This window comes from Danio rerio, chromosome 3 (assembly GCF_049306965.1).
Source record: "Danio rerio strain Tuebingen ecotype United States chromosome 3, GRCz12tu, whole genome shotgun sequence".
NCBI lineage: Eukaryota > Metazoa > Chordata > Actinopteri > Cypriniformes > Danionidae > Danio > Danio rerio.
In genome coordinates, this window is record NC_133178.1 from 30982553 (window position 1) to 31008888 (window position 26336).

General features: G+C 36.1%; 2 protein-coding genes across 14 annotated transcripts in view; both read right to left on the bottom strand.

Moving 5' to 3' along the window:
* Positions 1 to 1240: 1240 nt before the first annotated feature.
* pih1d1 (PIH1 domain containing 1) lies at positions 1241 to 9536 on the bottom strand. 2 transcript variants are annotated; one of them, NM_001159928.1, is given in 11 exon segments: positions 1241 to 1665; positions 1831 to 1974; positions 2047 to 2125; positions 2322 to 2354; positions 4240 to 4336; positions 4422 to 4503; positions 4595 to 4656; positions 5461 to 5649; positions 5824 to 5881; positions 9029 to 9114; positions 9483 to 9536. In NM_001159928.1, coding segments are annotated over 11 exon segments (882 nt in total). In that variant the 5' UTR covers positions 9499 to 9536; the 3' UTR covers positions 1241 to 1629.
* Positions 9537 to 14838: 5302 nt separating this feature from the next.
* The window catches only part of LOC100534715 (uncharacterized), a 35923-nt gene continuing 24425 nt past the window's right edge, over positions 14839 to 26336 (bottom strand). The window contains exons 2-16 of one of the 12 annotated variants that reach the window (XM_068219084.1): positions 25226 to 25309; positions 24963 to 25034; positions 24615 to 24674; positions 23739 to 23846; positions 23515 to 23641; positions 23414 to 23434; positions 21770 to 21817; positions 20062 to 20112; positions 19908 to 19958; positions 19112 to 19165; positions 16048 to 16083; positions 15852 to 15937; positions 15742 to 15759; positions 15562 to 15620; positions 14839 to 15466 (exon numbers count right to left, since the gene is read on the bottom strand). In XM_068219084.1, the coding sequence (XP_068075185.1) occupies positions 15439 to 15466; positions 15562 to 15620; positions 15742 to 15759; positions 15852 to 15937; positions 16048 to 16083; positions 19112 to 19165; positions 19908 to 19958; positions 20062 to 20112; positions 21770 to 21817; positions 23414 to 23434; positions 23515 to 23641; positions 23739 to 23846; positions 24615 to 24674; positions 24963 to 25034; positions 25226 to 25255 (849 nt within the window). In that variant the 5' untranslated portion in view covers positions 25256 to 25309 and the 3' untranslated portion in view covers positions 14839 to 15438. Of the gene's footprint in view, positions 15467 to 15561; positions 15621 to 15741; positions 15760 to 15851; positions 15938 to 16047; positions 16084 to 19111; positions 19166 to 19907; positions 19959 to 20061; positions 20113 to 21769; positions 21818 to 22645; positions 23198 to 23354; positions 23435 to 23514; positions 23642 to 23738; positions 23847 to 24603; positions 24675 to 24962; positions 25035 to 25225; positions 26023 to 26336 lie in introns of those variants that run through there. The other 11 variants (XM_073944575.1, XM_009299561.4, XM_073944574.1 and 8 more) reach the window with 11 other exon arrangements.

Below are 26336 nucleotides of genomic sequence, written 5' to 3' on the forward strand. Positions count from 1 at the left end.
AGGGATGGACATGGCCAGCAACAATACTCAGGTAGGCTGTGACATTGACACAGTTGGTACTAATGGGACCAAAGTGTTCCAAAAAATATTCCTTACACCATTACACCACCACTAGCTGCCTGAGCCGTTGATACAAGGCAGGATTGATCCATGCTTTCATGTTATTGATGCCAAATTCAGACCTGACCATCCGAATGTCACAGCAGAAATCGAGACTCATAAGACAAGACAACGTTTTTCCAATCTTCTAGTGTCCAGTTTTGCTGAGCCTGTGCGAATTGTAGCCTCAGTTTTCTGTTCTTAGCTGAGAGGAGTGGCACCTGGTGTGGTCTTCTGCTGCTGTAGGCCATCTGCCTCAAGGTTTGACGTGTTGTGCATTTAGAGATGCTCTTCTGCATACCTCTGTTGTAACGAGTAGTCATCTGAGTTACTGTTTCCATTCTATCAGCTTGAACCAGTCTGGCCATTCTCCTCTAACCTCTGGCATCAACAAGGCGTTTGCACCTTCAGAACTGCCGCTCACTGGATATGTTCTCTTTTTGGACCATTCTCTGTAAACCCGAGAGATGGTTGTGAGAGAATATGCCAATAGATCATCAGTTTCTGAAATACTCAAGACCAGCCCATCTGGCACCAACAACCATGCCACATTCAAAGTCACTTAATTCACCTTTCTTCCCCATTCTGATGCTCGGTTTGAACTGCAGCAGATCATCTTGACCATGTCTACATACCTAAATGCATTGTGTTGCTGCCATGTGATTGGCTAATTAGAAATTTACGTTAAAAAGCAGTCAGACAGGTGTACCTACTAAAGTGGCTGGTGAGTGTAAGTATTGGAGAAGACAATGTGTTCACCTTGCAAAATTATTCATCTGTTGGAATATTACTATGGTATAGAATTTTTTTTTGTTTTGGCAAGGTAATGATATAATAGCCCTGTAAATATAAATCTTCATCTATTACACTTGTATAAGTATCATTTATCAACTTTCAACTTGTAATAGTATAATATTACTAATATTACCCCCCTCCCCCAAAACGAGACATTTTCTTTTCTTAAAAACTATTTATACTCAAAACTTTTTGTAAAAAAAAAACAAAAACATTTATTAACCTTTTTAATTGCTTCATTTATTAATTAATGGAGAATTATTAGGTCTTAAAGGGTTATCAAAGCTTTGTTCAATTATATGGTTAAAACTTCACTACAATGATAAAAAAAAAGTATTTTCCCATATTTAAATTTCATTATTTTTTTTATTTCCCCGAATGTGGTTTTATTTACATTCCTTTTTTTATTTTACAGACCTTTTGCATGTGTGTATGCGTGCATTTGGCTAGGACAATGTGGCAACTAGTGGTAACTGGCAAAGACAGTGTTATCTATGGCCAGAGCACAGAATGGATTTCTAGAAATTAATCAAACATAAACTTTGACATAATGGTTTAATGAGCGATGTTGTCTAATAATTCCATCAATAGTGTTCTGTAGGGCACAAAAACGGAAACCAATTTCACACATGTAAAAAAAAGTATGTTTTATACTGTAGTTGTTGTTGATTACACTGTAAACAAGTGAATAAAAGAATAACAGTTTTTTGTGAAATCATAGACTTCCGGTAGTTTTCACAAAGACACGACTGGCATGGTCACCGTAAGCGTCTGGAAAAAAAAAAACAGAAAAAGGCTGTATAAGACATTCTGCTCCAGCACAAATATAAAGGAGTAAAAAGTGGCCATTAAAGGATTTAGAAAGACAACCTTAAAATACAGCACTTTAAATATGAGCAAAAAGCTTCTGATTCAGAAAAATAAAAAGTGAAACACCTGTGTGTTTGTGTTGTATTGGGCAACACTGTTTTCTTGGTCAATAAGCACGGGAAAGAAAATATCCAAGTGGAAAAGAGATGGTCGGGCAATCAGCACTAGTCTGTCTTCTCCCAAATCCAGAACAAGAGATCGAGCAGATGACTAGTGAGAAGGAAACAATAAAGTTTAAAGTCTATTTCATTTTTATAGATCCAAAAAAACTGGATTACTCACCACTCCAGGAAGAAGGATCTCAGCGATCAGGTGCTCTGCTTTTCCACTTGGTGGCTCCACCAGTAAAGTGAACTCTGGACTGGAGTTAAAGAAGCACAATAAAGTTACAGATCAACCTCACAATGATAAATGATTCATCACTCTGAGCATTAAAAATATGGGCAAAACAACATCTTTGCATTCAGATTTGTCAAACATAAGAGGCAGCAAAGGCATTTGAAAGGGTCAAACCAAACATTTTACAAATGAATTCATTTAACTGAAAATAAACTTACCATTTAGCCGCTGAAGGCAGTGTGAGAGATTCCCTGTCCATAGAGAACAAAATGATTAGAGCAATTCTAGTTATAGCTGCAGCCGGATCAGGTTTAGGAAAGAGCATTGAGACGCAAATGCGTATTAACACGATGGATAGCACACACAGACAACTCAATCACTCCTATCAAATGTCACTGATATGAACAGGCCCAGACAGAATCATTGGATTTAATCAGCACTTCATTTGGAACAAAGCACTCTGTGAAACAGATGGTGCACTCAATGGTACCCTCTTATAAATCATTGCCCAATATGTTAAATAAACTAGAAGCTAACAGTGTACAGAAGCTTTTTCAGGTAGTTTATAAATATGATTTATGAATTAAGCTGTCCGTTGTATGACACTGATGTATCACTCTAAGTGTTTGAACAGTGCTTTCTAAATGGTTGGAGACTGTTGAAGCAAGTCCAAATAAAAACTATGCTTCTCACAAGTCCTGATGGGTGAATACAAACCTAAAATAAAATGGGTATATCTAAATAAAGAGTCCTCATCAGATCGTTAAAGCTATGATTATTAATAACTGCATTTGCCACCTGATGTTTTATGGTTGCTGTTTCTTGTTTCTGATGATTTTATATGTTTTTTTTTTTTTGCTCTTTTGCTCTTAACTTGGCAGATACTTTGAGCAAACTGCCAAATCTAATGTTTATTCAGTAAAGCAGAGAATTTCTTTTGCAGTGGAATTTTTACCAAGTTCATTTCCTTTGTATAATTGCTGTTTTCCCGACCAGTCAAATGGAAAAAAAGGCAAGAGCCAAGAAGGCAAGTGTGTTGGAGCACACTAAAAGCTAAAAAAAATTCTCCCCCGCATCCCATCACCTTCATCAGTCTTTCAAACAATCTCTTTTTAACAGAACTTGTGGCTTATTTTTTGCAGACATATCTGCTTTTAATACTAAACTTATTTAAAGAGACAAGGCAACTAAAATTACACTTGTGATATAGAATATCATATAATATATAACTATGTAAGACTGAATGCATTCTTTTCATCGCATGCCACTGTTTCAGCATTATCCTAGACACTATATACACATTAATTTCATGAGTCACAGCACTGAAGGGAGGTTTTCTTGAGTGTTTGTGAACATCACACACTTCTGCTTTTACATGGAAGAAAAAAGGTCCAGGTTCCTTCGCTTTAACATCAGTCTAAACCCTCTAGTTTAGTCTAACTAGAGGGTTTAGTCTAAAGACTCTTCCTAAGATAAAATAAGAAAGTCTTTTTTTTTAAGTCATGTTTCTCAAGCTGTTAATACATTTAATAAAAAAGCAATTCATGCATAAAATACCTAAAGTACAAATTACATTTAATAAAAACATTATTACGGGTGATGCTGTGTCGCAGTAGGTAGTGCTGTCACGTCACAGCAAAATGGTCGCTGGTTCAAGCCGCAGCTGGGTCAGTTGGCATTTTTGTGAGGAGTTTGCATGTTCTCCCCATGTTCGCGTGGGTTTTCTCCGGGTGCTCCGGTTTCAGTCCAAAGTCATGCGCTATGGGTGAATTGGGTAAGCTAAAATTGTCTGTAGTCTATGTATGTGAAAGAATGTGTATGAGTGATTCCCAGTAATGGGTTGCAGCTAAAAAGGCAAAAAACACATGGGTTCTAATAAATGTTATATTATTTTGATCATTATATTATGAGTGATATCATAAAAATATTTATATAATAAAAATTAAATAAAATAATATTGTCAAATTTTAAATCAAATTTAAAGTAATATTCCGCAATTTTTCTTAGCAAGGACAACTTATTACATTCCACAGTGTAATAATTAAATTTAGAACAAGGAGTATTATTATTAGAGTTGATCTCACAACACGTTTAAGCACCATTTTTCCTGTTTCCCTAAAGATACAAAGAACTTACTTTGAGTCAATTTCCTGGATAATTGGCTTGCTCTTGGTACGAATGTTTTGTTCTGCTATGGATCCCATGAACTTCCTGTTCTTCAAAATTTTTATATCTACATTAAAAAACAAAAAAACAAAAAGATTAACAAACATGAAATTAGAAGAAGACACATGCAGAGATTTTGTATTTCTTCTGACCTCTGCTTAACTCCAGGCTGTATTTGTTTTCCAAGCCTTCCAACGAAACCGCAATAAGAAACTGCTGGAAGAGGGTATCTTTCTGTCGGGTACAAGCCAAAACAGAGATGGCCATGAATGCAGATTCCTAACCCTGAGGTCATTTATAGTAGATTCATATTCGAGACACGCACCTCACATTTCTGAAAGAATTCATCATTGATCACCACATCATACACAGTACAGCCTTGTGAGCCTGGCAAAAAGAAATATTTTGATTGCTAATCTACTTTACTGTCACATAAGTCCATCAGCACGAGTTCTGGTTTTGGTTATTTATATCAGGCTTATCACACTTCCAGCAACATACTTTGGAATGGATACAGGAGACACTGATAAAAGGAAAATAGAGTGAATTAAAAAATATAATCTCATTAGCTGCATTTAAACTGTGTAAACCAGGCCTGCATAGTGTCCTGCAAATTTTAGCTCCAGCTTCCTTCAAGACACCTCCTTGGAAGTTTCTAGTATACCTAGAAAGAGCTTGATTGCCTGGTTCAGGTGTGTTTATTTGAGGTTGGAACTAAAATATGCAGGACACCGGCCCAGGTGATCCTCCAGGACCGAGTTTGGACACCCCTGGCGTAAACTGAAAATACAAAATGAAATGGAAATGTGTCACTTTTGTAAACAGGCGCATTTATAAAATGTTTTATGTTCGCATTAAGTATTTTTTCATTAAAACACAAAAATATTACAATAGAATTTCCCAGAAAAAAACAAATTCATGGCTGCTCTGAACTACAGAGGGCTTTCCGTGCCATTAATGCTTGTTTGACACACATGATGCATACCCAGTTCTATTAAAAATAATGGCTTGTGCATTGGCTCTAATTTAACTAATACTACTTACCGTATATCTGTTGCCAAGACTTTTAGAATTTGAAGCTTTAGTCCCATAAAACTGTGAGTTAACATGTAAGCTTCCATTTTGCAATGATGTTTTATTGACGTTTGGCAAATAAAGTTTTGTGCTAGTTTGTAAAGGAAACCCGCCTACTGTTGTCAACTTCTGTGTGTGGTTCGCCGAGGCTCATGGGCACTCTGTAACTCGTCGGGTCCTCTGACTCCAGTAGTTCCACCAGTGCTTCCTGGGACAAGTGAGGAGGTGGCGGTACCGTCTGTGACTGGCAGATGTTTAGAAAGACCTTCTTTTTGTCTGACACTGAGGAGGTCTTCACGCACAGACCTGGAAATGGAGCATAAATTTATGTGGGTACAAAAAATATAGTCTCAATATATATATATATATATATATATATATATATATATATATATATATATATATATATATATATATATATATATATATATATATATATATATATATATATATAATTTTTTTTTTTTTTTTTTAACTCACCAGGCTGTGGACGGATGACTTTGGAAGGGGGACTGTCGCTCTGCAATTTGCCCATGGTCTGTGAGGTTGGACAAATAAATAATATTTGAATCTTTTCTTTGCAGTGATTGAATTGTAATGAGACTGCTACTTTAAGATTAAATGTTTCCTGAAGCATCAATGTGAGGACTTTGCTAGACATTTTAACGATATGATTTCATTCTTCGATGCCTCTGTTGGCAAACACATTTACACACACTAGCGATTTTAAAAATGCCACTGTGAGGTCTCTTCTGAAAAAAAAAAACTTTTGATCCCACATTACTGGCTAGTTTTTGCCCTATTATAAACTTGGCTTATTATTCAAAGGTTTTAATGAAAGTGATTTTAAGTCAACTTCGGTCTTAATTGACAATTTCAATCTATGAAAAATCTGGTTTTAAATCTTGTCACTGTACTGAGTCAGCTTTTAGTTTTGAATGACATTGATGCAGTTGGTTTTTTTTACAACCCTTTAACTTACAAATTAAACACATAAGGGTCATGGACAATGTGTTTGCGAACTGCTTATCTCAAGCTCATTCTGTGTGATGTGACTGTTTGAGTGGGTGAGTGAGAGTTTCTTGTTTGGTGGTGGTCTTGTTATGTCTTTTCTTCTCCTTAAATGCTTTCAGGATCTGGATTGCTGGAGCATGGAAGGAGGGGGCAAGGGTCTGCCAAACTGTAACTTTTCATTACACACTTTTTCATCACAAAGAATTTTGTTAACAGTACTAATGCTTTTTGATTTACCTTGAAAAAAAGGAAAAGAGATAATTTGAGATTGAATATATTGGCATTGTTTGTGGGTTGTTTTTTTTTCTTTTTAGGAGAGGAAGAGGTTCTGTGTTTGACCTGTTTGTTTTGGTTATTTTTTGTGATTTGCAGAGTCTTCATTGTTGCTGATTTGTGGCTGGGTCATCTCACCTGATACCCATTAGGTGCTGCCTATAAAGAGTCCAACATTTAATGTGAGAGGGAGCTCGATTAGCCAGAGCTCCCTGCCTGGCGTTTTGGTTATTTTAGTTTGTTTTGGATCGTGAGCTCTGTTCACTACCACGCACATGTAACTTTGTAAAAAACCCATTATTTTATGTACATGGCCCTTTAATTCTGAAACACCCCGCTCTATGTTCATTGGTTGGTGGTATGTTATCAACTAGTTCTGTTCGCGCCAGCCAAGAGAGTGGTCGTGGTGAGTGAGTGCTCCTGTAAAATATGTATTTTTGTTGATCTTTTTGTTTTGATTAATCACAATGTATCTTTTCTTTGTGACTACAACTTTATAATCGCTAATATGCACCCATCATCGCAGGACGACATGTTAGACTGTAGAAACTGATCATTGTGTTTCTACTCTGTTTACCAGGTACATGATTTAATATTTATTACTGTGTTTCTAAACTCATGTTGTATGTTTACTTGATTATTATTTGCGCCAGCCAAGAGAGTAATTGTGGACGACATGTTAAGACTGTGGAAACTGATCCCTTTGTTTTTACTCTGTTGACCAGTACAAAGTGATCCGGCCAAGGCATGATTTGGTGTCAGTACACAATGCAGAGAAAATTTGCGTACTAACCGTCTCACACACACACTTTTCACAACTGACTTCCATTTATACTGACTTTGATTGCTTTTAAGTTTTGCTAATTATGCCTTTTGCTAATAATTTCTGATCCGCTATGTCTCTCTTATGTTACAATTTTGAGCAGGTTGTAACAGTTAACTACTGGGCACTGTGGGCAGTCTATAATTTTTGGTTCTGCCTTCAACTTAGTTGATCATAATATACTTTAATCACATCTAAAAACATGTGTTAGCCTTCATGGCACGGTGCTGCAGTGATTTAAGTTTATATCTTACTAATAGTATGCGTGTTGTTAGTATTGGAAACCAATCTTCATCCGAAATATCAGTGAAATCTGCTGGAACGCAAGGCTCAATTCTTGGTCCGATACTGTTTTCTATTCATACTGTATGCTTCCTCTAATATCAATTTTTAATAAGTATGGGGTCTCTTTTCATCTGCATGCTAATGATATGCAAATTTATATACCCTTGAAGTGTGAACTGAATATTTTTTTTTAAGTAGTTTTTTTTTTTTTTTTTCTTAGACAAATCATGGGAAAGTGCAAAAAGGTCACTCTCATGCACTAGCATACATAAATACACACTTTAACTTTCTGTAATACTTCATATAACTTCAAAATAAATCCAAAAATGAAGCTGTTTTCACATGTCTCATCTAAAAGGTTAATGATGCCAACTGATGATCCAAATGAAGTAAAAAATAACTAATTGTACCTCTTCCCAACAGGAAAAATCACCAACAATCCAAAATGCATGATTATATGATGTCATGGTTTTACAATCAAAAATGTGGTAATAATAGAAGTCAATGGGGCAAAAACAGCCACAAACAGTAAATTAGGCAGTACAAATTTTAATCTTATGCTGCACAAAAACTAACAATTCATCAAAGGCAATGTTGTTACTAATCATATGTAATCATATTTTAAAAAGTCATTTATTGCTGTGACTCAAAGCTGATATTTCAGCGCCATAACTGCAGGTTTTGGTAGCGTGGGTTAGAGTTTCATACTTTTTAGGTACTGACCAAATTTTCTTGATATCACCAAATATTGAAAAATGTCTTTATTTTGGTCATTCTGTATCAATATTTGATCAATTGATCTAGATCTCTACTGAGAAGCCAAACATGCAAATTTTCGTAAAAAGATTAACTTTAAGGATGGCAGTCGTGATCCTCGCATGAAATTGTTTATGTTAAGCTGAAGTCTATTTGAATTTATTTATACTGCTCCACCAATTCTGTGACATTGTTTATGATTTTGGCAATTAAAGAGTTAAAATGCGTGTCAAAATCAGATCATTCCGTTAGCTGGCAGAAAAAAAAGTTATGGCCAAATTAAGGCTCAAAATCACCCCAGAGTGGATGAAACATCCCCAACAGCACACAAGGTTTAAGTAGGAGTGTTTACGTGCAGACAGACTGGGACAGGCCACTCCATCAATTTTCGGGTGAACTGTCCTTTTAAATCTTAATTTCCACTGCTTGACTTGTGAAGGTAAACAGCTGAACTTGGACTCCAGCCTCATGTTAATAATCAGAGAAGTGCTAGAAACAACTGAAAGAACTAATTTAAGGTCTGAGCTGATTTACCTGAAGCAGAAGTTGTTGGTAAAGCTCTTCTTGTTGTTTCTGCTCGTGTTCAACACCGAGGAGGAGAGACGCGTCCGTGTCCATGACTACACACATGGACGCACACGACAAATGATCATTGAGGTAAAGTTGGGTTTATGTTCGCACATTCATTCATTTGTGACACGGTACTTTAAATATTCGTTCTGAAAGCTCATGCGAGACTTCAAAACAACATTAGCACTAACGTTACTGTCAACTACTTGTGCGTTGATCATTGGCTGCTAATATGATTTCCCTACCTGGAACTTACAGATAATACTTTTCTGAAATTACATTATTAAGGAGAAAGTTTTAATATAATATAAAAAAACAACTTTACCTCTAGTAAGCATTATAAAACTATTAAATAACCAACCAGGTTGTCAATGAGAGTGGAGACTCTAAAGTTATGTTTAGGACACGATATACTCACTGAGTGCCTCAGACATGCAGTAAAATGAAATGTTTTCACTGACTGTTCCGGTTCAGCGTGACGTTTCATGCGCCTTTCTTTTAGCTGTGTCAAAATAAAAGTCATTCTTCGAAAGAGAAAGTATATATATATATATATATATATATATATATATATATATATATATATATATATATATATATATATATATATATATATATATATATATATATATACTGGCCAAAAAATCACAGCAGCGTCTCTACTTCCTCCGCAAACTCAAAAGAGCAAGAGCACCAGCCCAATCATGTACTCCTTCTACAGAGGCACTATTGAGAGCATCCTGAAAAGCTGCATCACTGTGTGGTTTGGAACCTGCAATGCATCCTGCAGGAAAACACTTCAACGTATAGTGAGAACAGCTAAGAAGGTCTCTCTCCCCTCCCTCCAGGACATTTACAGCACACGTCTTAAAGCCCTCTGCACAACAGCAGATGCCACCCACCCAATGCACAGCTTCTTCAGTCTGCTGCCATCAGGGAGGAGACTGCGCAGTCTCCAGGCCAGGACCAACAGACTGAAAGACAGCTTCATCCATCAGGCTGTCAGGAAGCTGAACTCTCTCCCAGCTCTGCTCCCCGCTTTCTCCCCACGCATCTCCTCCCCTCGCACCTCTGGACTCTAAACACACACACACACACACACACACACACACACACACACACACACACACACACACACACACACACACACACACACACACACACATTGCTATATGCCCTTAATGTCACTGTATTGTTTACAATTTTATTTTATTACCTATGTATATTTTTTAGACCACATTCTATGTACAATACTGTAAATTTTCTTTTTCTTTTCTTAAACTCTACTATTTTTTATATATATTTTTTTATATTAATGTTAAGCACCTTGGGTCTGAGAGTAACACAATTTATTTTATATATATATATAACTTTAGTTGATGTGTTATGTAGCTGTGTGAACAAACAACATCTCTGAATGTGAAAAGTTCTAAGTTCAATGCAAAGGGAGACCTTGGTTTTTACAGAGTTAACTTAGCAAAGCCTACAATGAACGAATTTTGGGGACTACAAAAAATACTTCCGCCCCCTGTGAGATCACAAAGGTTCGTTACTGCGCATCCAAACTGAGCAGGTAAGGGCCGTGGTAAGGGCAGGTAACGTTATAGCAGAGATGAAGCTAAAAATGCGTCTAAACACGGCTGTTTCCACAGAGCTTCGTCTGTTTCTTTGGGCTTCCAAAGGACACGACACAAAGACAGAAGTGCTTACAGTTCAATACTAATTATGTTCCAGAGAATTATAAAATACACAGCAAGCATGATTTGACAAAACAGCTCCAGAATCTCTCCCAGTTCAGTGCTGGATTCGGCTAAAATCTCCTCAAAGCAGAAGCTGTGAGCTACAACCTGTAAGTGTTTTTATTTGTTAAAATTGATCGTGACATGTACAGTGTCTAGCGTTAACGGTACGCTGTACCAACAATGTAAACAATGCGAAATGCTGCTTTGCAGGCAAACGATTTAGCTACAAATTCCTATTTATCAGTCAAACTGCTGTAAACACACACACACACACACACACACACACACACTCCACCAGCACGTTCGTGTCTCTTATGTGTGTGCGCGCGACTGCATAGATTGTCCTCAGACAGCTTTTCCATGCGTTTCACATCTCAGAAAATTAAGTTGCAAAATATATGTGGATGATTCATATTACTTACACCTGCATGATCCAGATACACGTCCATTCACACCACACAAACACATAGACGCACACGCTAACACTCTTAAAGGAGCCGCACCCCATTTTCACTCGTTACAGACACTTGTCAGATTTTTTTTTTATAGAGAGCAGGCAGGAGATTAACTGATTGTTTACACAGCAAAAAAGCGCGTGCTTTTACGGGCGTGACGTGGAGCCGATCTGCGAACAGCAGCACATTATAATGATGACCAATCAGAGTCACTTAAGGGCGGGCCTTTCAGAGGAACTAGGAAATAGGACAGTCGTTTTCACGTTAGCTGAGTGGCTGTGTATAATCAAAGTGAGATATATGAAAAAATAACGCAATTTATTTCAACTTAAACATGAGCACACATTGCTTTGCATCTTATAAACATAAACAAGCCTTAAAATTACATTCTGGACCACCCCTTTAAATTGTAGTTTTCTTAAAAGCAGGGTTCGACAATAAGCATGACCCGATATTTGTGCAAATGTGGTCTTAGAATCGAGAAGCAGCACGACTGACAAAAATAACTGTGTTCGCGCAAGCAAAACAGCAAAAAAAGGTAAAACGAGAGGATGATCACTCGCGCGCACAGGTGATGTGACGCGCGCGACTGTTAAAAAGCGTGTGCTTTCTCGTTTACTTGCGTGAATCCCATGCAGGCCCGGATTGGCTAATCGCGAGGGCCGGTGTCCCTAGCTCCAGAATCTGTTGCTCTCAGCAGTCAGACTTTTTAAATTAATTTATTTATTTACTTGACCACAGTCTTCTTATTAATTTTTTTTACCGCAGCTCTGCTCTTTTTATATATAACCAGCCTGCAGGTTAATAATGATATGAGTCACTTTTCACTGTACAACTGTGTGGTCCAGTGGTTAGCACGTTAGATTACAACGTCACCGACTCGGGTTTGATCCTCGTTTGAGTATGTTATTACTTTCATTCTTATTGTTGAGACATATAATACTGTTTGGGTTGTTGAACATTTGAAGTTCTAAAGCAGCTGTTTTCTCAAAAAAAAGACGTGATAGTGTAATTAGAAACTGAATTTTGTAAATGACCTTATTTTAATATAGTCAGTCGTGAACTGAGGTGGGCCGGTCTGAGGCTTGAAACTCCAGGGCTGAAAAGGAGTCCCACTCCGGCCCTGAACCCATGCCTAGAGGAAGCGCAACTGATGCGATCGGTTCCCTTTGAAATAGACTGGACAAAGAGTGATGATCGTGCACCCACAGTCCTGCTGCTTTCGAGAGCTCAAGATTAAAAAAAAAAAACATATTCTTTTGTAAGCAGCAGCAGTCACTGCTTTCATTTTAATTATTCTTTGAACAGATTAACAAGCCTATATTAACCGTGTGCGCGTAAACATCCTTTCATTATCACACACGCTATGTTTCACCTGATTTCTTTTGCTTAGTTAGTTTTGTTAATATGGTTTAATTATATTTTTTACAATAACATTGCTTTAATGGGAAATTACTCCCCTTTTATGTGTAGTTAACTGCTGATCTGGGACTTTTAGCAAGGACCGATTACTGTGCATATTTTAGAGACATGAAAATACTTTTTTTTTATTTTTTAAATTTTTTTAAAGAAAAGTTTTTTGAATTAAAAAGTGCACCTATAAAGCTATATTTTCCTTGTTTTTACACATTAAAAATTGTGGCTAAGAAATACTTATTTGGTGTGGTCAGAGATAAATTTGGTAAATCCTTAATTTTGAGCCGTAAAAAGTCCTGTGAACTAAAAACTAATTGCATTGCGACAACCCATTTGCTCATGCACACTGAGCAAGCTAATACACACACACAAGAAGTTAAATAAGTAATATTGACAGTGGTCTCAGATAAATAAACAACTGATATTTTCTAAAAATGTTTTGTGTACACACACATACACACACTTACACAAACACACACACTAACCGACCGGTTTATTAGGTACACCTTAGGTACAAAGGTTTGAAAACTGTTGCTTTCAGAATTACCTCAATCTTTCGTGGCATAGATTCAACAAGTTACTGGAAATATTGCTCAGAGATTTTGTTCCATATTGACATGACAGCATCACGCACTTGCTGCAGATTTGTCAGCTGCACATCCATGATGTGAATCTCCCGTTCCACCACATCCCAAAGGTGCTGTATTGGATAGAGTTCTGGTGACTGTGGAGGCCATTCTGAGATGATTGGAAGTAGCCATCAGAAGATGGGTACACTGTAGCCCATCCGCCTCAAAGTTGGATGTGTTTTACGTTCAGAGATGCTCTTCTGCATATCTCAGTTATAACAAGTGGTTATTTGAGTTACTGTTGCCTTTCTATCAGCTCAAACCAGTCTGGCCATTCTTCTTTGACCTATGGCATTAACAAGGCATTTGCACCCACTGAACTGCCACTCTGGATATTTTCTCTTTTTCGGACCATTCTCGGTAAACCCTAAAGATGGTTGTGTGTGAAAATCCCAGTAGATCAGTGGTTTCTGAAATACTCAGACCAGTACTAGCATTTAGCTTAAAGTGGCATTTAAAGGCTTAACTAGGTTAATTAGGTTAACTAGGCAGGTTAAGGTAATTAGGCAAGTTATTGATGGCTTGTTTTGTAGAAAATCGAAAGAAATTTGCTCAAAGAAAGCTAATATTATTAATCTTGAAATGTATTTTAAACAATTAAAAACTGCTTTTATCCTAAATAAAATAAAACAAGACTTTATATACACACACACAGCAAATGTATTATCATTATTATTGTCATGGCATGGGTTTTTTAACGGATGCCCGCTCCAGGATAAAGTAACAAATATACATTCTTATGTCTTTATGATTATTGATATAGTTGAATGTTTAAGGGCCTATAATAGATTATATGATGACCTTAGTGTCATCCCACAACAGAGTAAAACTGGAATAATATGTGTGTCATGCTTTTTCTGTACCTTCAATGGACCTGGACTCTTGAAGAATTCCTGAGTTATGTACCATTTTATGTGTTAAATCTTTTAAAGTTAATTTTTTTGTATGTAAGCTGCCAGTTTTGATGTAGATTACTCAGTTTTTTTTAACCAGTTTTGACAAGACAGCTGAGAGTACACTCAGCCTTGGGTGAAACAGATTGTACTTTGTGTGTGTGAGTTTTCTATTCATTTTTAATAATTTTACAGGTCTGGGGTCAGCTATGAAGTGAGATGTCGTCAGAATTAAACATGCGCACATACATGGAAATTTTCTTAGTCTATCTGTGTTTTAATCAATCACATATGTACAGTATAATGCAGTTAATGACGTTATGTGAGTATAATTGTTGATGTTTTGAGATTGTAAGCAGAGTGGCTTACAAACTCATTTGCGAGTGTTGAAACTTCTGCTGATGAAACTACAAACTATCTTCAGTAAACTTGAATCTTTGAAGCTCTTCATCTGATGCACTGGCTATTTCTTGGGTAAAAACTTTAAAATTTCCCTACAATTATTATTATTAGTATTATTATTAAATGTGCTGCATATGGAGAATGTGGAGCATGAATATGAATATGAAAATTAATAATACATTCTTTATAACATAACCCCACCGGAGTAATGAAGACAAGTTGCAATGAAATGCTATTCGATTTTTAATGAGAACTTTTTTGTGCCATTTAATAGGGTTTAGGATGCACATAATAATATTTTTGATTTTATACAAACAAAACTGCAAATAAACAACACATTTACACAAATGCATCAATATAAAAATATAATAAGCAATCTGAGATACCCAGAATAAAACACATAAAGGCTATGTACAAAAACACAAGAAAATATAAAAATAGCAAAACAAAGTACATTAATACAAAAATTAACTGCTTTAAAAACAATGTACATATAACAATAATTGTAGAGTACTTTAGCTGTAAAGAGTTTTCCGTCCCTTTCTTAAAGACCTGTCTTTAGCGTGCAGTCACTCCTGAGTGCTGAAGGGTCCTTTCTTAATCCATATCTTATAGCTAACATGATCATCACAGAGCAAACAACATCAAAAAACATGAATAGAGGTGCTTGACAGATAAAAGAATATAACAGTTATAGAGGGGCACTCATAGGTGGACATATACAGAAGCTGTGTTCAAACACTTGAGCATATTGATTTAATAAGCTGCACTTGGATGATTTTGTCAGCCGCCGGTTCAAAAAGTACAATACCATGCAGGTTTTTTTTTTTTGTAAGATCAACAGGAAGGAGACGGGGGACCATCACTGTGACAAAACAAAACAAAATAATCGTCTGTTTTATTAAATGTAATTAAAATAATGTTTTTACACTTTTTGAAAAGGCTGAAGGTTGACATTACCAGAGACATGTGCTTTCCAATGGTGAATGCAAGCGGCTCAACTCATTTACTTCAGCTGTCTGTAAAAAAAATCACTTTCCTTAATTGCCTAATAACATTTTTTAGCGAGTGTATATACTGGAAACATTTTACTCATGACTGAAAAACATAATTTTTAGAGTTGTGGATTAATAGCCTCACCCCTTGAGAACCTCTTCTCTGTAAAAATATAATTTAAAAATTATACAAAATCCAAAGATTTCAATGTTATACAAATTTAGAAGCCACATTAATTATTGTGTCTAGTTTACCTTGCGATTCCACAAATGTGACAGGAGTAGAAAGACATTGAGTAGTAGAGAGACAGCAAAGGCCACAGAAATTGTTTTAATGGTAGCTAGAAAACACAAAAGAAATATGCTGGTTTACAAAGAGATTTATCAGACGAGGATGAAGAATGTCTAGGCAAAATGACTGCTCAGAAAGACCAACTGCTATTAGACTTACTCTGGAGATTCTGATTTTCAGCTATTACTTTCTCATCTGTAATACAAAAGCCATACACAAACATTACAAACTAAGGTTAGCATCAGCATATTGCACAATATTATACATGTATTCATGAGAAAGTATAAAAGAAGAGGTGTGTTGGCTTCTGTAAGATGAGCTTACATGGTAATTATTAAAAAAATATATTGGTATAAATGTTTAAATAATTTTTTATTTATATTATTAATATATTATTATATTAGTTTAAAATGAATAAGTATTGCAAATCAGTTAGTGTCAACATTCCCTTTCACACATACACACCTTTATGGAAAATTACTGGTAATTTGCAGTAATGAAATCATGGGCCCTATTATACACTCAGCGCAATAAGGCGCAAGACGTGTTTGGAGCAATTTGTTGCTATTGTGAGATCAGCGCAACCCTAATTTTCATGTTTTGCACCGCATTGTTTAAATAGCAAATGCATTTGTGCCACTTTGTGGACTCATGGGTCTGCTGGTCTATAAAGGAGGTGTGTTGAGGCGCATTGTTGGCGTCTTGCTATTTTGAAGAACTGGAGTAGACCGCACCATTGACCAACTAAAAGCTGCTCTAAAGTCCAGTGCAGAATGCGTTAGTTATGTGCCTATGCTTACACATAGTTTAATACACACAGGATGTACAGCAATACACAAATATCTTTAAATATGAAAAATTAAAGGATTAAAATGTTACATAAATTATTGTTTTCTACATAAATATAAAAAACTCTGCCTCCATGCCTTCTTCATCTTTGTGTTTAACAAATGTAATTAAGCATGTAGGCTAATAGATGTCTGCAGTGGAGTGCGTACAACACCATCTCCTTTTCCGTAAAAGGAGTAAAAAGTAAAGCTAAAATAAAGATAAAGGCTGTGTCCGAAACCACCTATTACTCAGTAGGTACTGCATTTGAATTTAAACGTACTACTCGGTTGCTAGAAAAGTCTGTTCTATACAGTATGAATGTGAAAAGTATGAATGGAATTCGAACGTACTAAATCCGCCATTTTGTCATGGTCACGTGACATACCTGCGACAGTTGCGTCGCTTTACTCCCTTTTGTAAATTCGCTCGCAGGGCAATCATTGGATAGTGCAGCATGCCTGGGATGCGCACTCCAGAATCTCGCCGGAAGTAGTAAGTCATCCGGGTACTTCTCGCATACTGATTTTTGCATTCTATGAATTCAGACATATTATCGTCTCGCATACTGATTTTAGCGTATTGTATAGTATGGAAGTATGCGGTTTCGGACGCAGCCAAAGTAAAGAGGTTGAACGTAAGAGGCTCGTTCTTTATCCTTGCGCTGCAGATGGTCTGTTTAACTTGCTAGTGAAGCATTCAGTTTTTGCACTTACAAAGTCTGCCATGTAAATAGCAAATGTGCCATGATGCGATTTAACTGACTCTTAAAGACCATGGGAGAAGAGTCTCTGATTGGTTTAATGCACGTTATTCTTAAAACACACCCATAACTCTTTATGCTGTGTTCACACCAGACGCGGCACGCGCGAGAGATTTACATCCTAAGTCAATGCAAACGCGCGAATAGACATCCTGCGGCGCGATACGCGTGAATGGCGTGGCGCGAATGACAAGAATTGCGCGGTGCGCATGGCGCGAATGGCGTGGCGCGAATTGAGCGTTTTGCGCGTTTCACGTGCTTACAGCGCATTTCGCAGGAACCACTCGCGTTCGAAAATCTGAACTTCAGCGGACATTCTTGCCGCGTTAACCAACCAGGAGCTTGCTCTTGTGGGGGCGTGATTGTGACGTATCGTCTGTTGTCAGGGTCCCAGGGGAAATCCCCCAGCAGACACCGACAAGAAGTTCATCAAACTGGGCTGGACTCAGTAAGAAGCACCGCTGAAAACCTCCATCAGCCAGGTTCAGTTTCTGGAGGAGTCTATAAGCTTAAAGAGCTGGATGCACCTCTGAAAGGATGTAGTGGACTTAGACACGGCTCTAAACGTATCGACAATGTTTATCATCCTTCATAAAGCACATAAACACTGTTATTTTCTTCATAAAATCCATGTTAGCCCTTTAGCTATGAAGCTGGAGTCACGAGGCAGACAGAAGCCCTGCCCATCACGCGAATCCGCATCTGTTCTGAAGTGAATTTAACACGCGAATGAAGCGGGGTTTGACGCGCGAATGAAGCGAGTAACCTCAAATGTTCATGCGGCTATTTACTCGCGAATAGCGCAATTTATCTGCGCGTTCCGCGTCTGGTGTGAACACAGCATTAGACTTTAGACTTTGCGCTTAGATCATTAAAATAGAGCCCCATGTGTGTAAAAGGCCATTTTTTTAATACTGAAGAATTTATTTTGGCAATTTTCCAGAATGATTAGTGGGAACATTACTTTTTTTATTACTTTTTATTTTAGATTTACTGCTAATGGTGTTCCAGTACATTTACTATACCAATATTACTGTGTGAAAGAGACTATAGTCACCACTTTATAAGGTGCACCTATGTGTTTGCTTTATGCTAAATATTAGATGAAAAAACAACAAAAAAGAAAAACTAATAACCATCGGGCTAAAATACATAATTTACCCCAGAAAAATCTAAAACACACTATTATGGATGTGTTGAATATTACTGTACTGTAGGCAATGCAAAGTGAAAATAATGTGGAGGGACAAAGCAAAGTGATCTCAAAAGAGCTTTTGCCACAGATATATTTGTGATACTTATGTTGTGTTAAAATACCAAACGTCATGTATTTCTCATTCAGTTTATACAACAGATCATGAATTTAAGCTCCCAAAACCAGAAGTGCAACATAATTTGAAATGAAACATGTAGAAAAAGGTAGATGCAGATGGCACTTTTATAGACAACATATAAAGATGAGGAAGGAGGAATGTCACTTAGGACAGAAAAAGACTAGAGTGCAACAGTCTGTTCTTTTACCTAAGAAAGTGGACACTGAGTGTTGAAAGACATGAAAAGCACCAAGTGTTGAAAGCGTTATGTTACAAACTACAAATGAAGCGGCTCTGCTTTTATAAGACCCAAACTTACAGATTGATTCTTTAGGTGAGGATGAAGTTGTCAATGAATCTACAATTGTCTGATCTGCAAATCAAAATATTTCCAGTTATTATTATTTTTTAAATGTAAACAAAAAAAGGATTAAATGCTCTTGAACTGAATGTAAATGTAGGGCTTTTCACACCTGAAATAGTTAACATGTTAGTTCACCCAAAAAAGAAAATTCTGTTATTAATAAGGTGCGCACAGTGTGTAAACAAAAGTGTGTACAGCATACAGTTGAATCAGTGAAGTTACATGAAATGTTTTAACAATGTTTTTGGTTACGTATCTACACTTTTATTAAAGTCTCTGGATCATCGCAGTCTATGAAGGACAAGGGCGTTCTCGGATTTCATCTTAAATATCTTAATTTGTATTCCAAAGATGAACGAATGTCTCAGTAGATTAGAACGTCATGAGAGCGAGTAATTAATAACAGAATTTTCATTTTTTAGGTGAAATAACCCTTTAACCATGGGACATTCTCAACCCCAGTAAACTAAAATAATCATTGTTGGCAAAACTGAATTATGTAATGCAAAAAATGCTTGTTTTTCCTAGAATATTTACTTCTCAGTGTAACCAGCTTCATAGCAGGGCTTTCATAACCCTGAATATAAAATGATTACATGTGAAGTGTTCCCTTACTCAGATTAAGAATAATATAACCTAGGGTTAAGCATACTGTAAAAAGCCATACATTGTACATAATTCAACACTAAAATGTTGTTGTTTTAATGCAACTTTACAGATGGGATTGCACTTCAGTGCTGAATTTGCTTACTTTCAGTTTGGGGTGTAAAGTTTGGGGTGACCGCCGTAGAAGATGTTATACCTGTATGTGATCAAAATAAATGGCATGGTTTCAAAATCTGTTGACTCACATGATATGGAGGGTATTTGTGCTTTACTTTTGTGTTTTATGTGAACTTGCTTACTTCCATTGTGAACTGTGTACGTTGAACTGACTGTCGTTAAAAATGTTGTTCCTAAGTGATTTAGTAGAGAGCATGGTTCACAGTCAGCTTCATCAAAACAGAACAGCTATAATACGTTTTCATTGCAACAATTAATAATACTACAAGTTCAGAGTAATGTTGATTTGTATTTTGTTCAAAGGTTCGTTCAAGGTTTTAATCCCTAGGCAGAGTATATGTTTGTTTTGACCCTTCCCCATATCTCTCTGCTGTTACATTACTTTTTGTGAATTGGTTTTATTCTGTGAGCCACAAAATTTAATTCATCTTTTTTTCTATAGCGCTTTTACAGTGTAGATTGTGTCAAAGCAGCTTCACATAGAAGATTATAGTCAATTAAAACTGTGTCAGTCCAGACAAGAGCAAATCCATCGATGCGCAGCTCCACAAGTCCCAAACCAAGCAAGCCATTGGCGAGGAAAACACTTCACTAATCGGCAAAAGTGAAGGATTAAAAAACCTTGAGAAAAACCAGGCTCAGCTGGGCAAGACCATATCTCCTATGGCCAAATGTCTTGTGCAGAGCTGCAGTCTAGGCGCCGGAGGCTGGAGAACGTTGGACGTCCATCGTGGAAATGAACTTCTGTGGTAGGGCTCAGATACAGTAAGTGCTTTCTGAAATCTTTTTTTTAATTATTATTAATATTTAGGGTCTTTTTCACCTTTTTTAAAAGAGAGTAAAGACAGGAAAGCATTGGGAGCAAGGGGAGAAAGGGGAAGGGTCAGCAAAGGACCTTAAGCTGGGAATCAAACTCAGGTCGCCACAAGCACCGTAGTGCTGTATGCTGACATGCCTAACATTTATGCTATTGGTGCAACAGCTCTCCGATCTCATCTGGTTCAACAAGTAAAAATCCCTTAGATAATTTTTTTTTTTAAAAATAAGAGAGAGAAAGAGGTACTGCTTACTAGGCTGGGTTTAATCACCCTGTGTTAATGCACGTTTTAAGAAACCAGTCATAGAAATGCCAAATTCTAATTAAAATCCCTTAATTGACAAATAAGTTTTAATACTAGCTTGAGGTGGTTTTCTGTTAATGTGTTAAAAATGATTAATGCAAATAATATGAGATGAAAAAGCATTTTGCTGTATAAACTCTGATGTAGTAATCATTACACCCACCTGACTAATCAACTGTCCCTAATATGCTGCCTTTGTTTTTTACCTTACCAATACTTGATGGAAATGCACCTAATTCACATTTGGGATTTTTCTTTTTTTGGCAAAAAAAAAAAAAAAAAAAAAAAACATCAAAAAATTTGCTTTACATTTTAGATGGAAGCCTGGCTAATGTCATTATTTTAATAATGCTTTTTGTTTACTGCAGGGGTCACCAACCCTTTTTCTAGAGAGCTACCTTCCTGTAGATTTCAGTTACAACCCTGACCAAACACACCTGTGTATGATTACCAAGTGCTGTTCAGGTCCTAATTAATTGTTTCAGGTGTGTTGGATTAGGGTTGGAGCTGAACTCTGCAGGAAAGTAGATCTCCAGGAACAGGGTTGGTGACCCCTGGTTTACCGTGTGTTTAGTTCATGCACATTCAAATAGTAGATGTGAAACAATGATTTAAATAATGTAATATTTATATTTTAATGTAGATAAACTAACGATTTATTTAAAAAAAAAACAAATGCTTGTTAACAGTGTATATAAAGTAAACTTACTTTTAAAAGCAGTGTCATTAGGGCTGATAGTTGTGAAAGGTGTTGTGCCTGTGTGATGACAAAATAGCAATATATTACACACAATTTCAAGACAGCAAGAAATAAAGCAGGTAGTGACTTTTCTGAAGGTACACAGTTGTACCTAAAGGATCCATGTTGATACCTTAAGGCACAGGTGTCCTGGAGGGCCACAGCTCTAATCAGTTTAGTTCCAACCCTATTTAATCACACCTGATCAAGCTAATTGAGTCCTTTAGGCTTGTTTGAAACCTGCAGGTAAAGCTGGGGTCACACTAGAGTTTGAGCATGTGGAATTCTGTAGTATGGAGCTACGAAAGGGGTGGGATTAAACAAGATGATTGCACATTTAAAAAAGCAAGCGAGTGGTTCATATTTAAAATTTCTTTCCAGAGAGGTCATGCTTTGATCCTTGATTGGTCTCACGCAGTCAAGTGATGCGATTTCGCAGGTCAGAGTTCACCAAGCTTAAACTTTGCAATTCAGCGAATTGCGAAACTTGGCGCACAAACTTGAGTTTCCTGTCTGATGCATTCGCATGCGTATGAATGGAAGTCTATGGGGAGAAAAGTGCAGTGTGACTGCAGCTTGAGTGTGTTGAAGCAGGGTTGAAACTAAACTGTGCGGGGCAGCAGCCCTCCAGTATCTGAGGTTTGACACCCCTGCCTTAATGGTACATATTAGTACAGTTCCTACAAATTTCAAAAGGCATAAGATTGTACTGCTGTCAATATGAACCCTTTAGGTACAACAAATGTATACCATGTCAAAAAGGACCGCCCCAGAGACGGCTGTTCCTTTATTTCTGAGAGTATACTGATCTTGTAATGTGTTACACAGGACACACACACATATATAAAACTTTACATTTATATTTATTGCATTTAAATTTTAAAGTACACTCTCACAAATAAAGGTATGAAAGCTGTACATTTTGTTGTAAATTCAGACCAAATCTCACAAATCAAAAAACACATTCGTTTGTGTACCAAAATTATAAGTTTGTTTCTGCCATTAAATAAAACTGTTAAAAAATTGTGACTTTTTGTCTCACAATTTTGACATTTCTTCACAAATTATGTTAACTTTACGTTTAAATCTTGCAGTGCTTTGTTAATATCTAAGTTCAAGATTGCTTCAATTAAAGATTCAATTTCAATTCAATTCAAAATTCTAAAAAATGTCACAATTCCCTTTTATTATTATGTGGCAGAAATAGGCTTTTATAAAAAAAAATCAGTTATTGATTAAAACAATTTGAGTTTTCCTTTTCTTAATATTTTATGTTCTAGTAAAGTTTAAATCCACAACTTTTACAAAGAATGAGTGGGTGTAAGTGTAAAAAATATGTTAAATACTGTATCAGTATTCAGAGATCAGATTCATGATCAGTGTTTCTCAACCACGTTCCTGGAGGACCACCAGCTGTGCACATTTTCCATGTCTCCTTAACCAAACACACCTGATTCAGATCATCAGCTCATCAGCAGAGACAGAAATACCTGTAATGGGTGTGACAGACAAAGGAGACAGCCAAAACATGCAGTTCTGGTGGTCCTCCAGGAACATGGTTGAGAAACACTGCTGTAGATGTACAGGTAAGGGAAATTAATGCAATTAACTTACTATCTGATGGGCACTTCAGATCTAGGGGGAAAAAATCTAATTAATGAATTTGTTCTGCAAAAAAAAAAAAAAGGAAAAAATGCAAGTGTAGATGTCCATACCTGATACTGAACTATTGCAAGAATGTAGATACATATCACGGAATGTCCTTTTATTAACATATCTTACTGAGGAAGCATCCATGCAGGTGTGTGTGGCACAAAAGTTGGTGATGTTATTGTCTAGATACTATATACAGGAACAGAAAAAACATGAAGTTAGAAGTGATTACATTTCATATTTTACATAGAACGATAAAATATGATAGAAAACATAGTATACACACCTTTAGCATGATTTCAAATGTTTCCAATACACGGAATTTTTTGTCTTTGTTGTTATTTTTGGTCATGTATGAACAAAGAGTATTTATGACTGTTAGAAGCTTGGATTCCTAAGAAAACATTCACACAGAACACACTTATTAAACATGGAGCTATCACAACCAAATCAAAACAATTGTTATTTAACAGATAACCAGCTAAATGTACACATATCTTACCTAATTACTTACAAAAGCTTTAAAGTTTTATTAATATTGAAATTAAATAATTATAGTTTGACTGCTAAATGAGTGCTCAGTTTTAATACAACACTAAAGTATATATTTTCAGTACAATAGATGTGCGACATCAATAAACATCTCTCAAGTACTGATTATTATAACGCATTATTATAAATTGGACATTATAATCTTCATTCCAGTTTGCACTGTTAATGCATACAATTGCACTTAATCTGCTCCGGCCATTATACTGTTGTTTGCACATAAATCAATAGGCACTTTTTGCATAATAAGCATAATTTTTAACAAATACTATACATTGTTTACATCTGTTTACATTACCCCACAATCAGTATTATATATTATTTACATATATACATACACACACACACACACACACACACACACATTTCATAGATATACTTCTGTCACTTCTGTGTATATATGCGTATGTCGTGTATGGTGTGTATATTATGTGTATGACTTCACTGTGGATGGCAAATTAAGAATTTCATAGTACAGGGAAACTTGTTTCCTTACTGTGCACATGACAATAAATAAATAGAATTGAATTGAATTGAATGCATGACTATTGCTAATGCTACAACTATAAATAAAGAAAACAGAAACAGAAAAGTCATCTTACATTGTACTTACCTTTGTCTCAGATGAGAATACCTTAATCTCAAACACATGGTCTTCCATCAACTCGTTAATCTATAATAATTTAAAGAAGACATTTAAGAAATCACTTAAATGTAAGAACAGATAGCAAGTCATAAACAAAATATGTCAGTAGGGTGTTCAGGATGTCATTTAGTACCATGGAGGTTTATTTGTAAAAAAATATATAATCTCACTTGCTTATTATCAGATTACTTCTTTCAAGTGACTATAAAGTAATGCATTACTTTTTCATTTCAAGTAAATATCTGAGTGATTTTTCTAAAAGAGTAATGGCAGCTAACTGCAAGAAAATAATAGAATGACAAAGATTAGACTCACCAGGTGTTCCTCAATATCTTGTTGCATACATTCAGCTTGGATATGATGAATAAATTTGATGAGTGATAATACCTTTGATGGAAAGGGCAAAAATCAAGTCCCATTTGTAGATAATTCATTAAAAAATAATTATTTTGTTAACATTATGACTAGTTCAGCTCTTCTTGTAATACAATAACCTAAGTCACACTACAATTCACTGAAATGCATCCATTTTGTTCCCAGGACCTGTACTAACATGTTATTGCTTAATAATTACTCACAATGATCAGTGTCCAAACTTTCCCAATCATTACGGAGTCTTCTTAACCATTAGAGTTCAGCTCCATATGTCACAATGTTGTTGTCTTGCTGGATGCAACAGAAGTGAAGATAAGAGAAAGTATTTAGAAAATGACAATATCAGTGATGTGCAGTTAAAAACAACTAAGCATTGGGCAACAAATCAATTTAATTTCCTCACACTCAAGTGGTTCTAAACATTTATAATTTTTTTCTTCTGTTGAATATAAAGCATTATATTCTGAAGAATGTTGTAAAAAAAGCTGCCTAAATACAATTCAATGGCTGTTTTTTTCCCACCATTTTCAGTATCTTACTCTGTTCAACAGTTGTTGTGTTTTTTTGTTTGTATTTTTTACTTCGTAATGTTCTCTGCGCACCACTTACATATTAGCAAGACATTTGTATACATCAAAGAAATAGGTTATTATCTAGTGCTGGATCTCCAATATATTGTCTGTATGTGTTTATCTACTTGTTTGATTTGACCTTTATTTTTAGTACTGCACAGATATTTAATATTTTTCTTAAATGTTTTTAAATATCTATGGCACAATTTGTATGAATAAATAAAACCTTTAAAAATAAAATTGTACAAAGCTCAAAACTAATTTAATGCTTAGCTGTAACAAAACTCAACACTCATTAAAAGGTTTTTTGAATACAGCTTGACAACAGATTTCAATAATAGAATGGTAAAAACAGGCAGCGTCAAAACTAGGGATGGCTGACGTGAAACTGACGTTTCGACACAGTGTCGAGATCCCGAAGCACAAGTGTTTCAATTTACTGCACCGAAGCATGATCCGAAACACCCAGGTCACGTGACTAAAGTGTTTCGAAACACCTGGTCACGTGACTAAAGCAATTCAAAGCATCGATCTGTTCAGAAGCGTTGCGAGACCTGAATCTGCTTTTGACTGACAGGGTCAGAAACAATTTCTGTCTTATTTGGCCTAGTGAACTGTGCATGTGCAAGTTGTTACTGTGCTCCAAATGACTTTTGGGTTTGAATCCTGACTTGTACAAATACTCCAAAATCGTGATTTTATGTATTTTAATAATGTTACTGTTTTATGGTGTAGTTTAGAT

Bases quoted from the DNA above. Each gene is read 5' to 3' on its own strand.
- pih1d1 (XM_009299539.5), bottom strand. The intron at 4,657-5,460 runs GTAGGCGGGTTT...TCTTTTTGCCAG, and splicing joins ACACACAGAAGTTGACAACA to GCTCACAAGGCTGTACTGTG. The intron at 2,355-4,239 runs GTAAGTTCTTTG...CTCTATGGACAG, and splicing joins ATCCAGGAAATTGACTCAAA to GGAATCTCTCACACTGCCTT.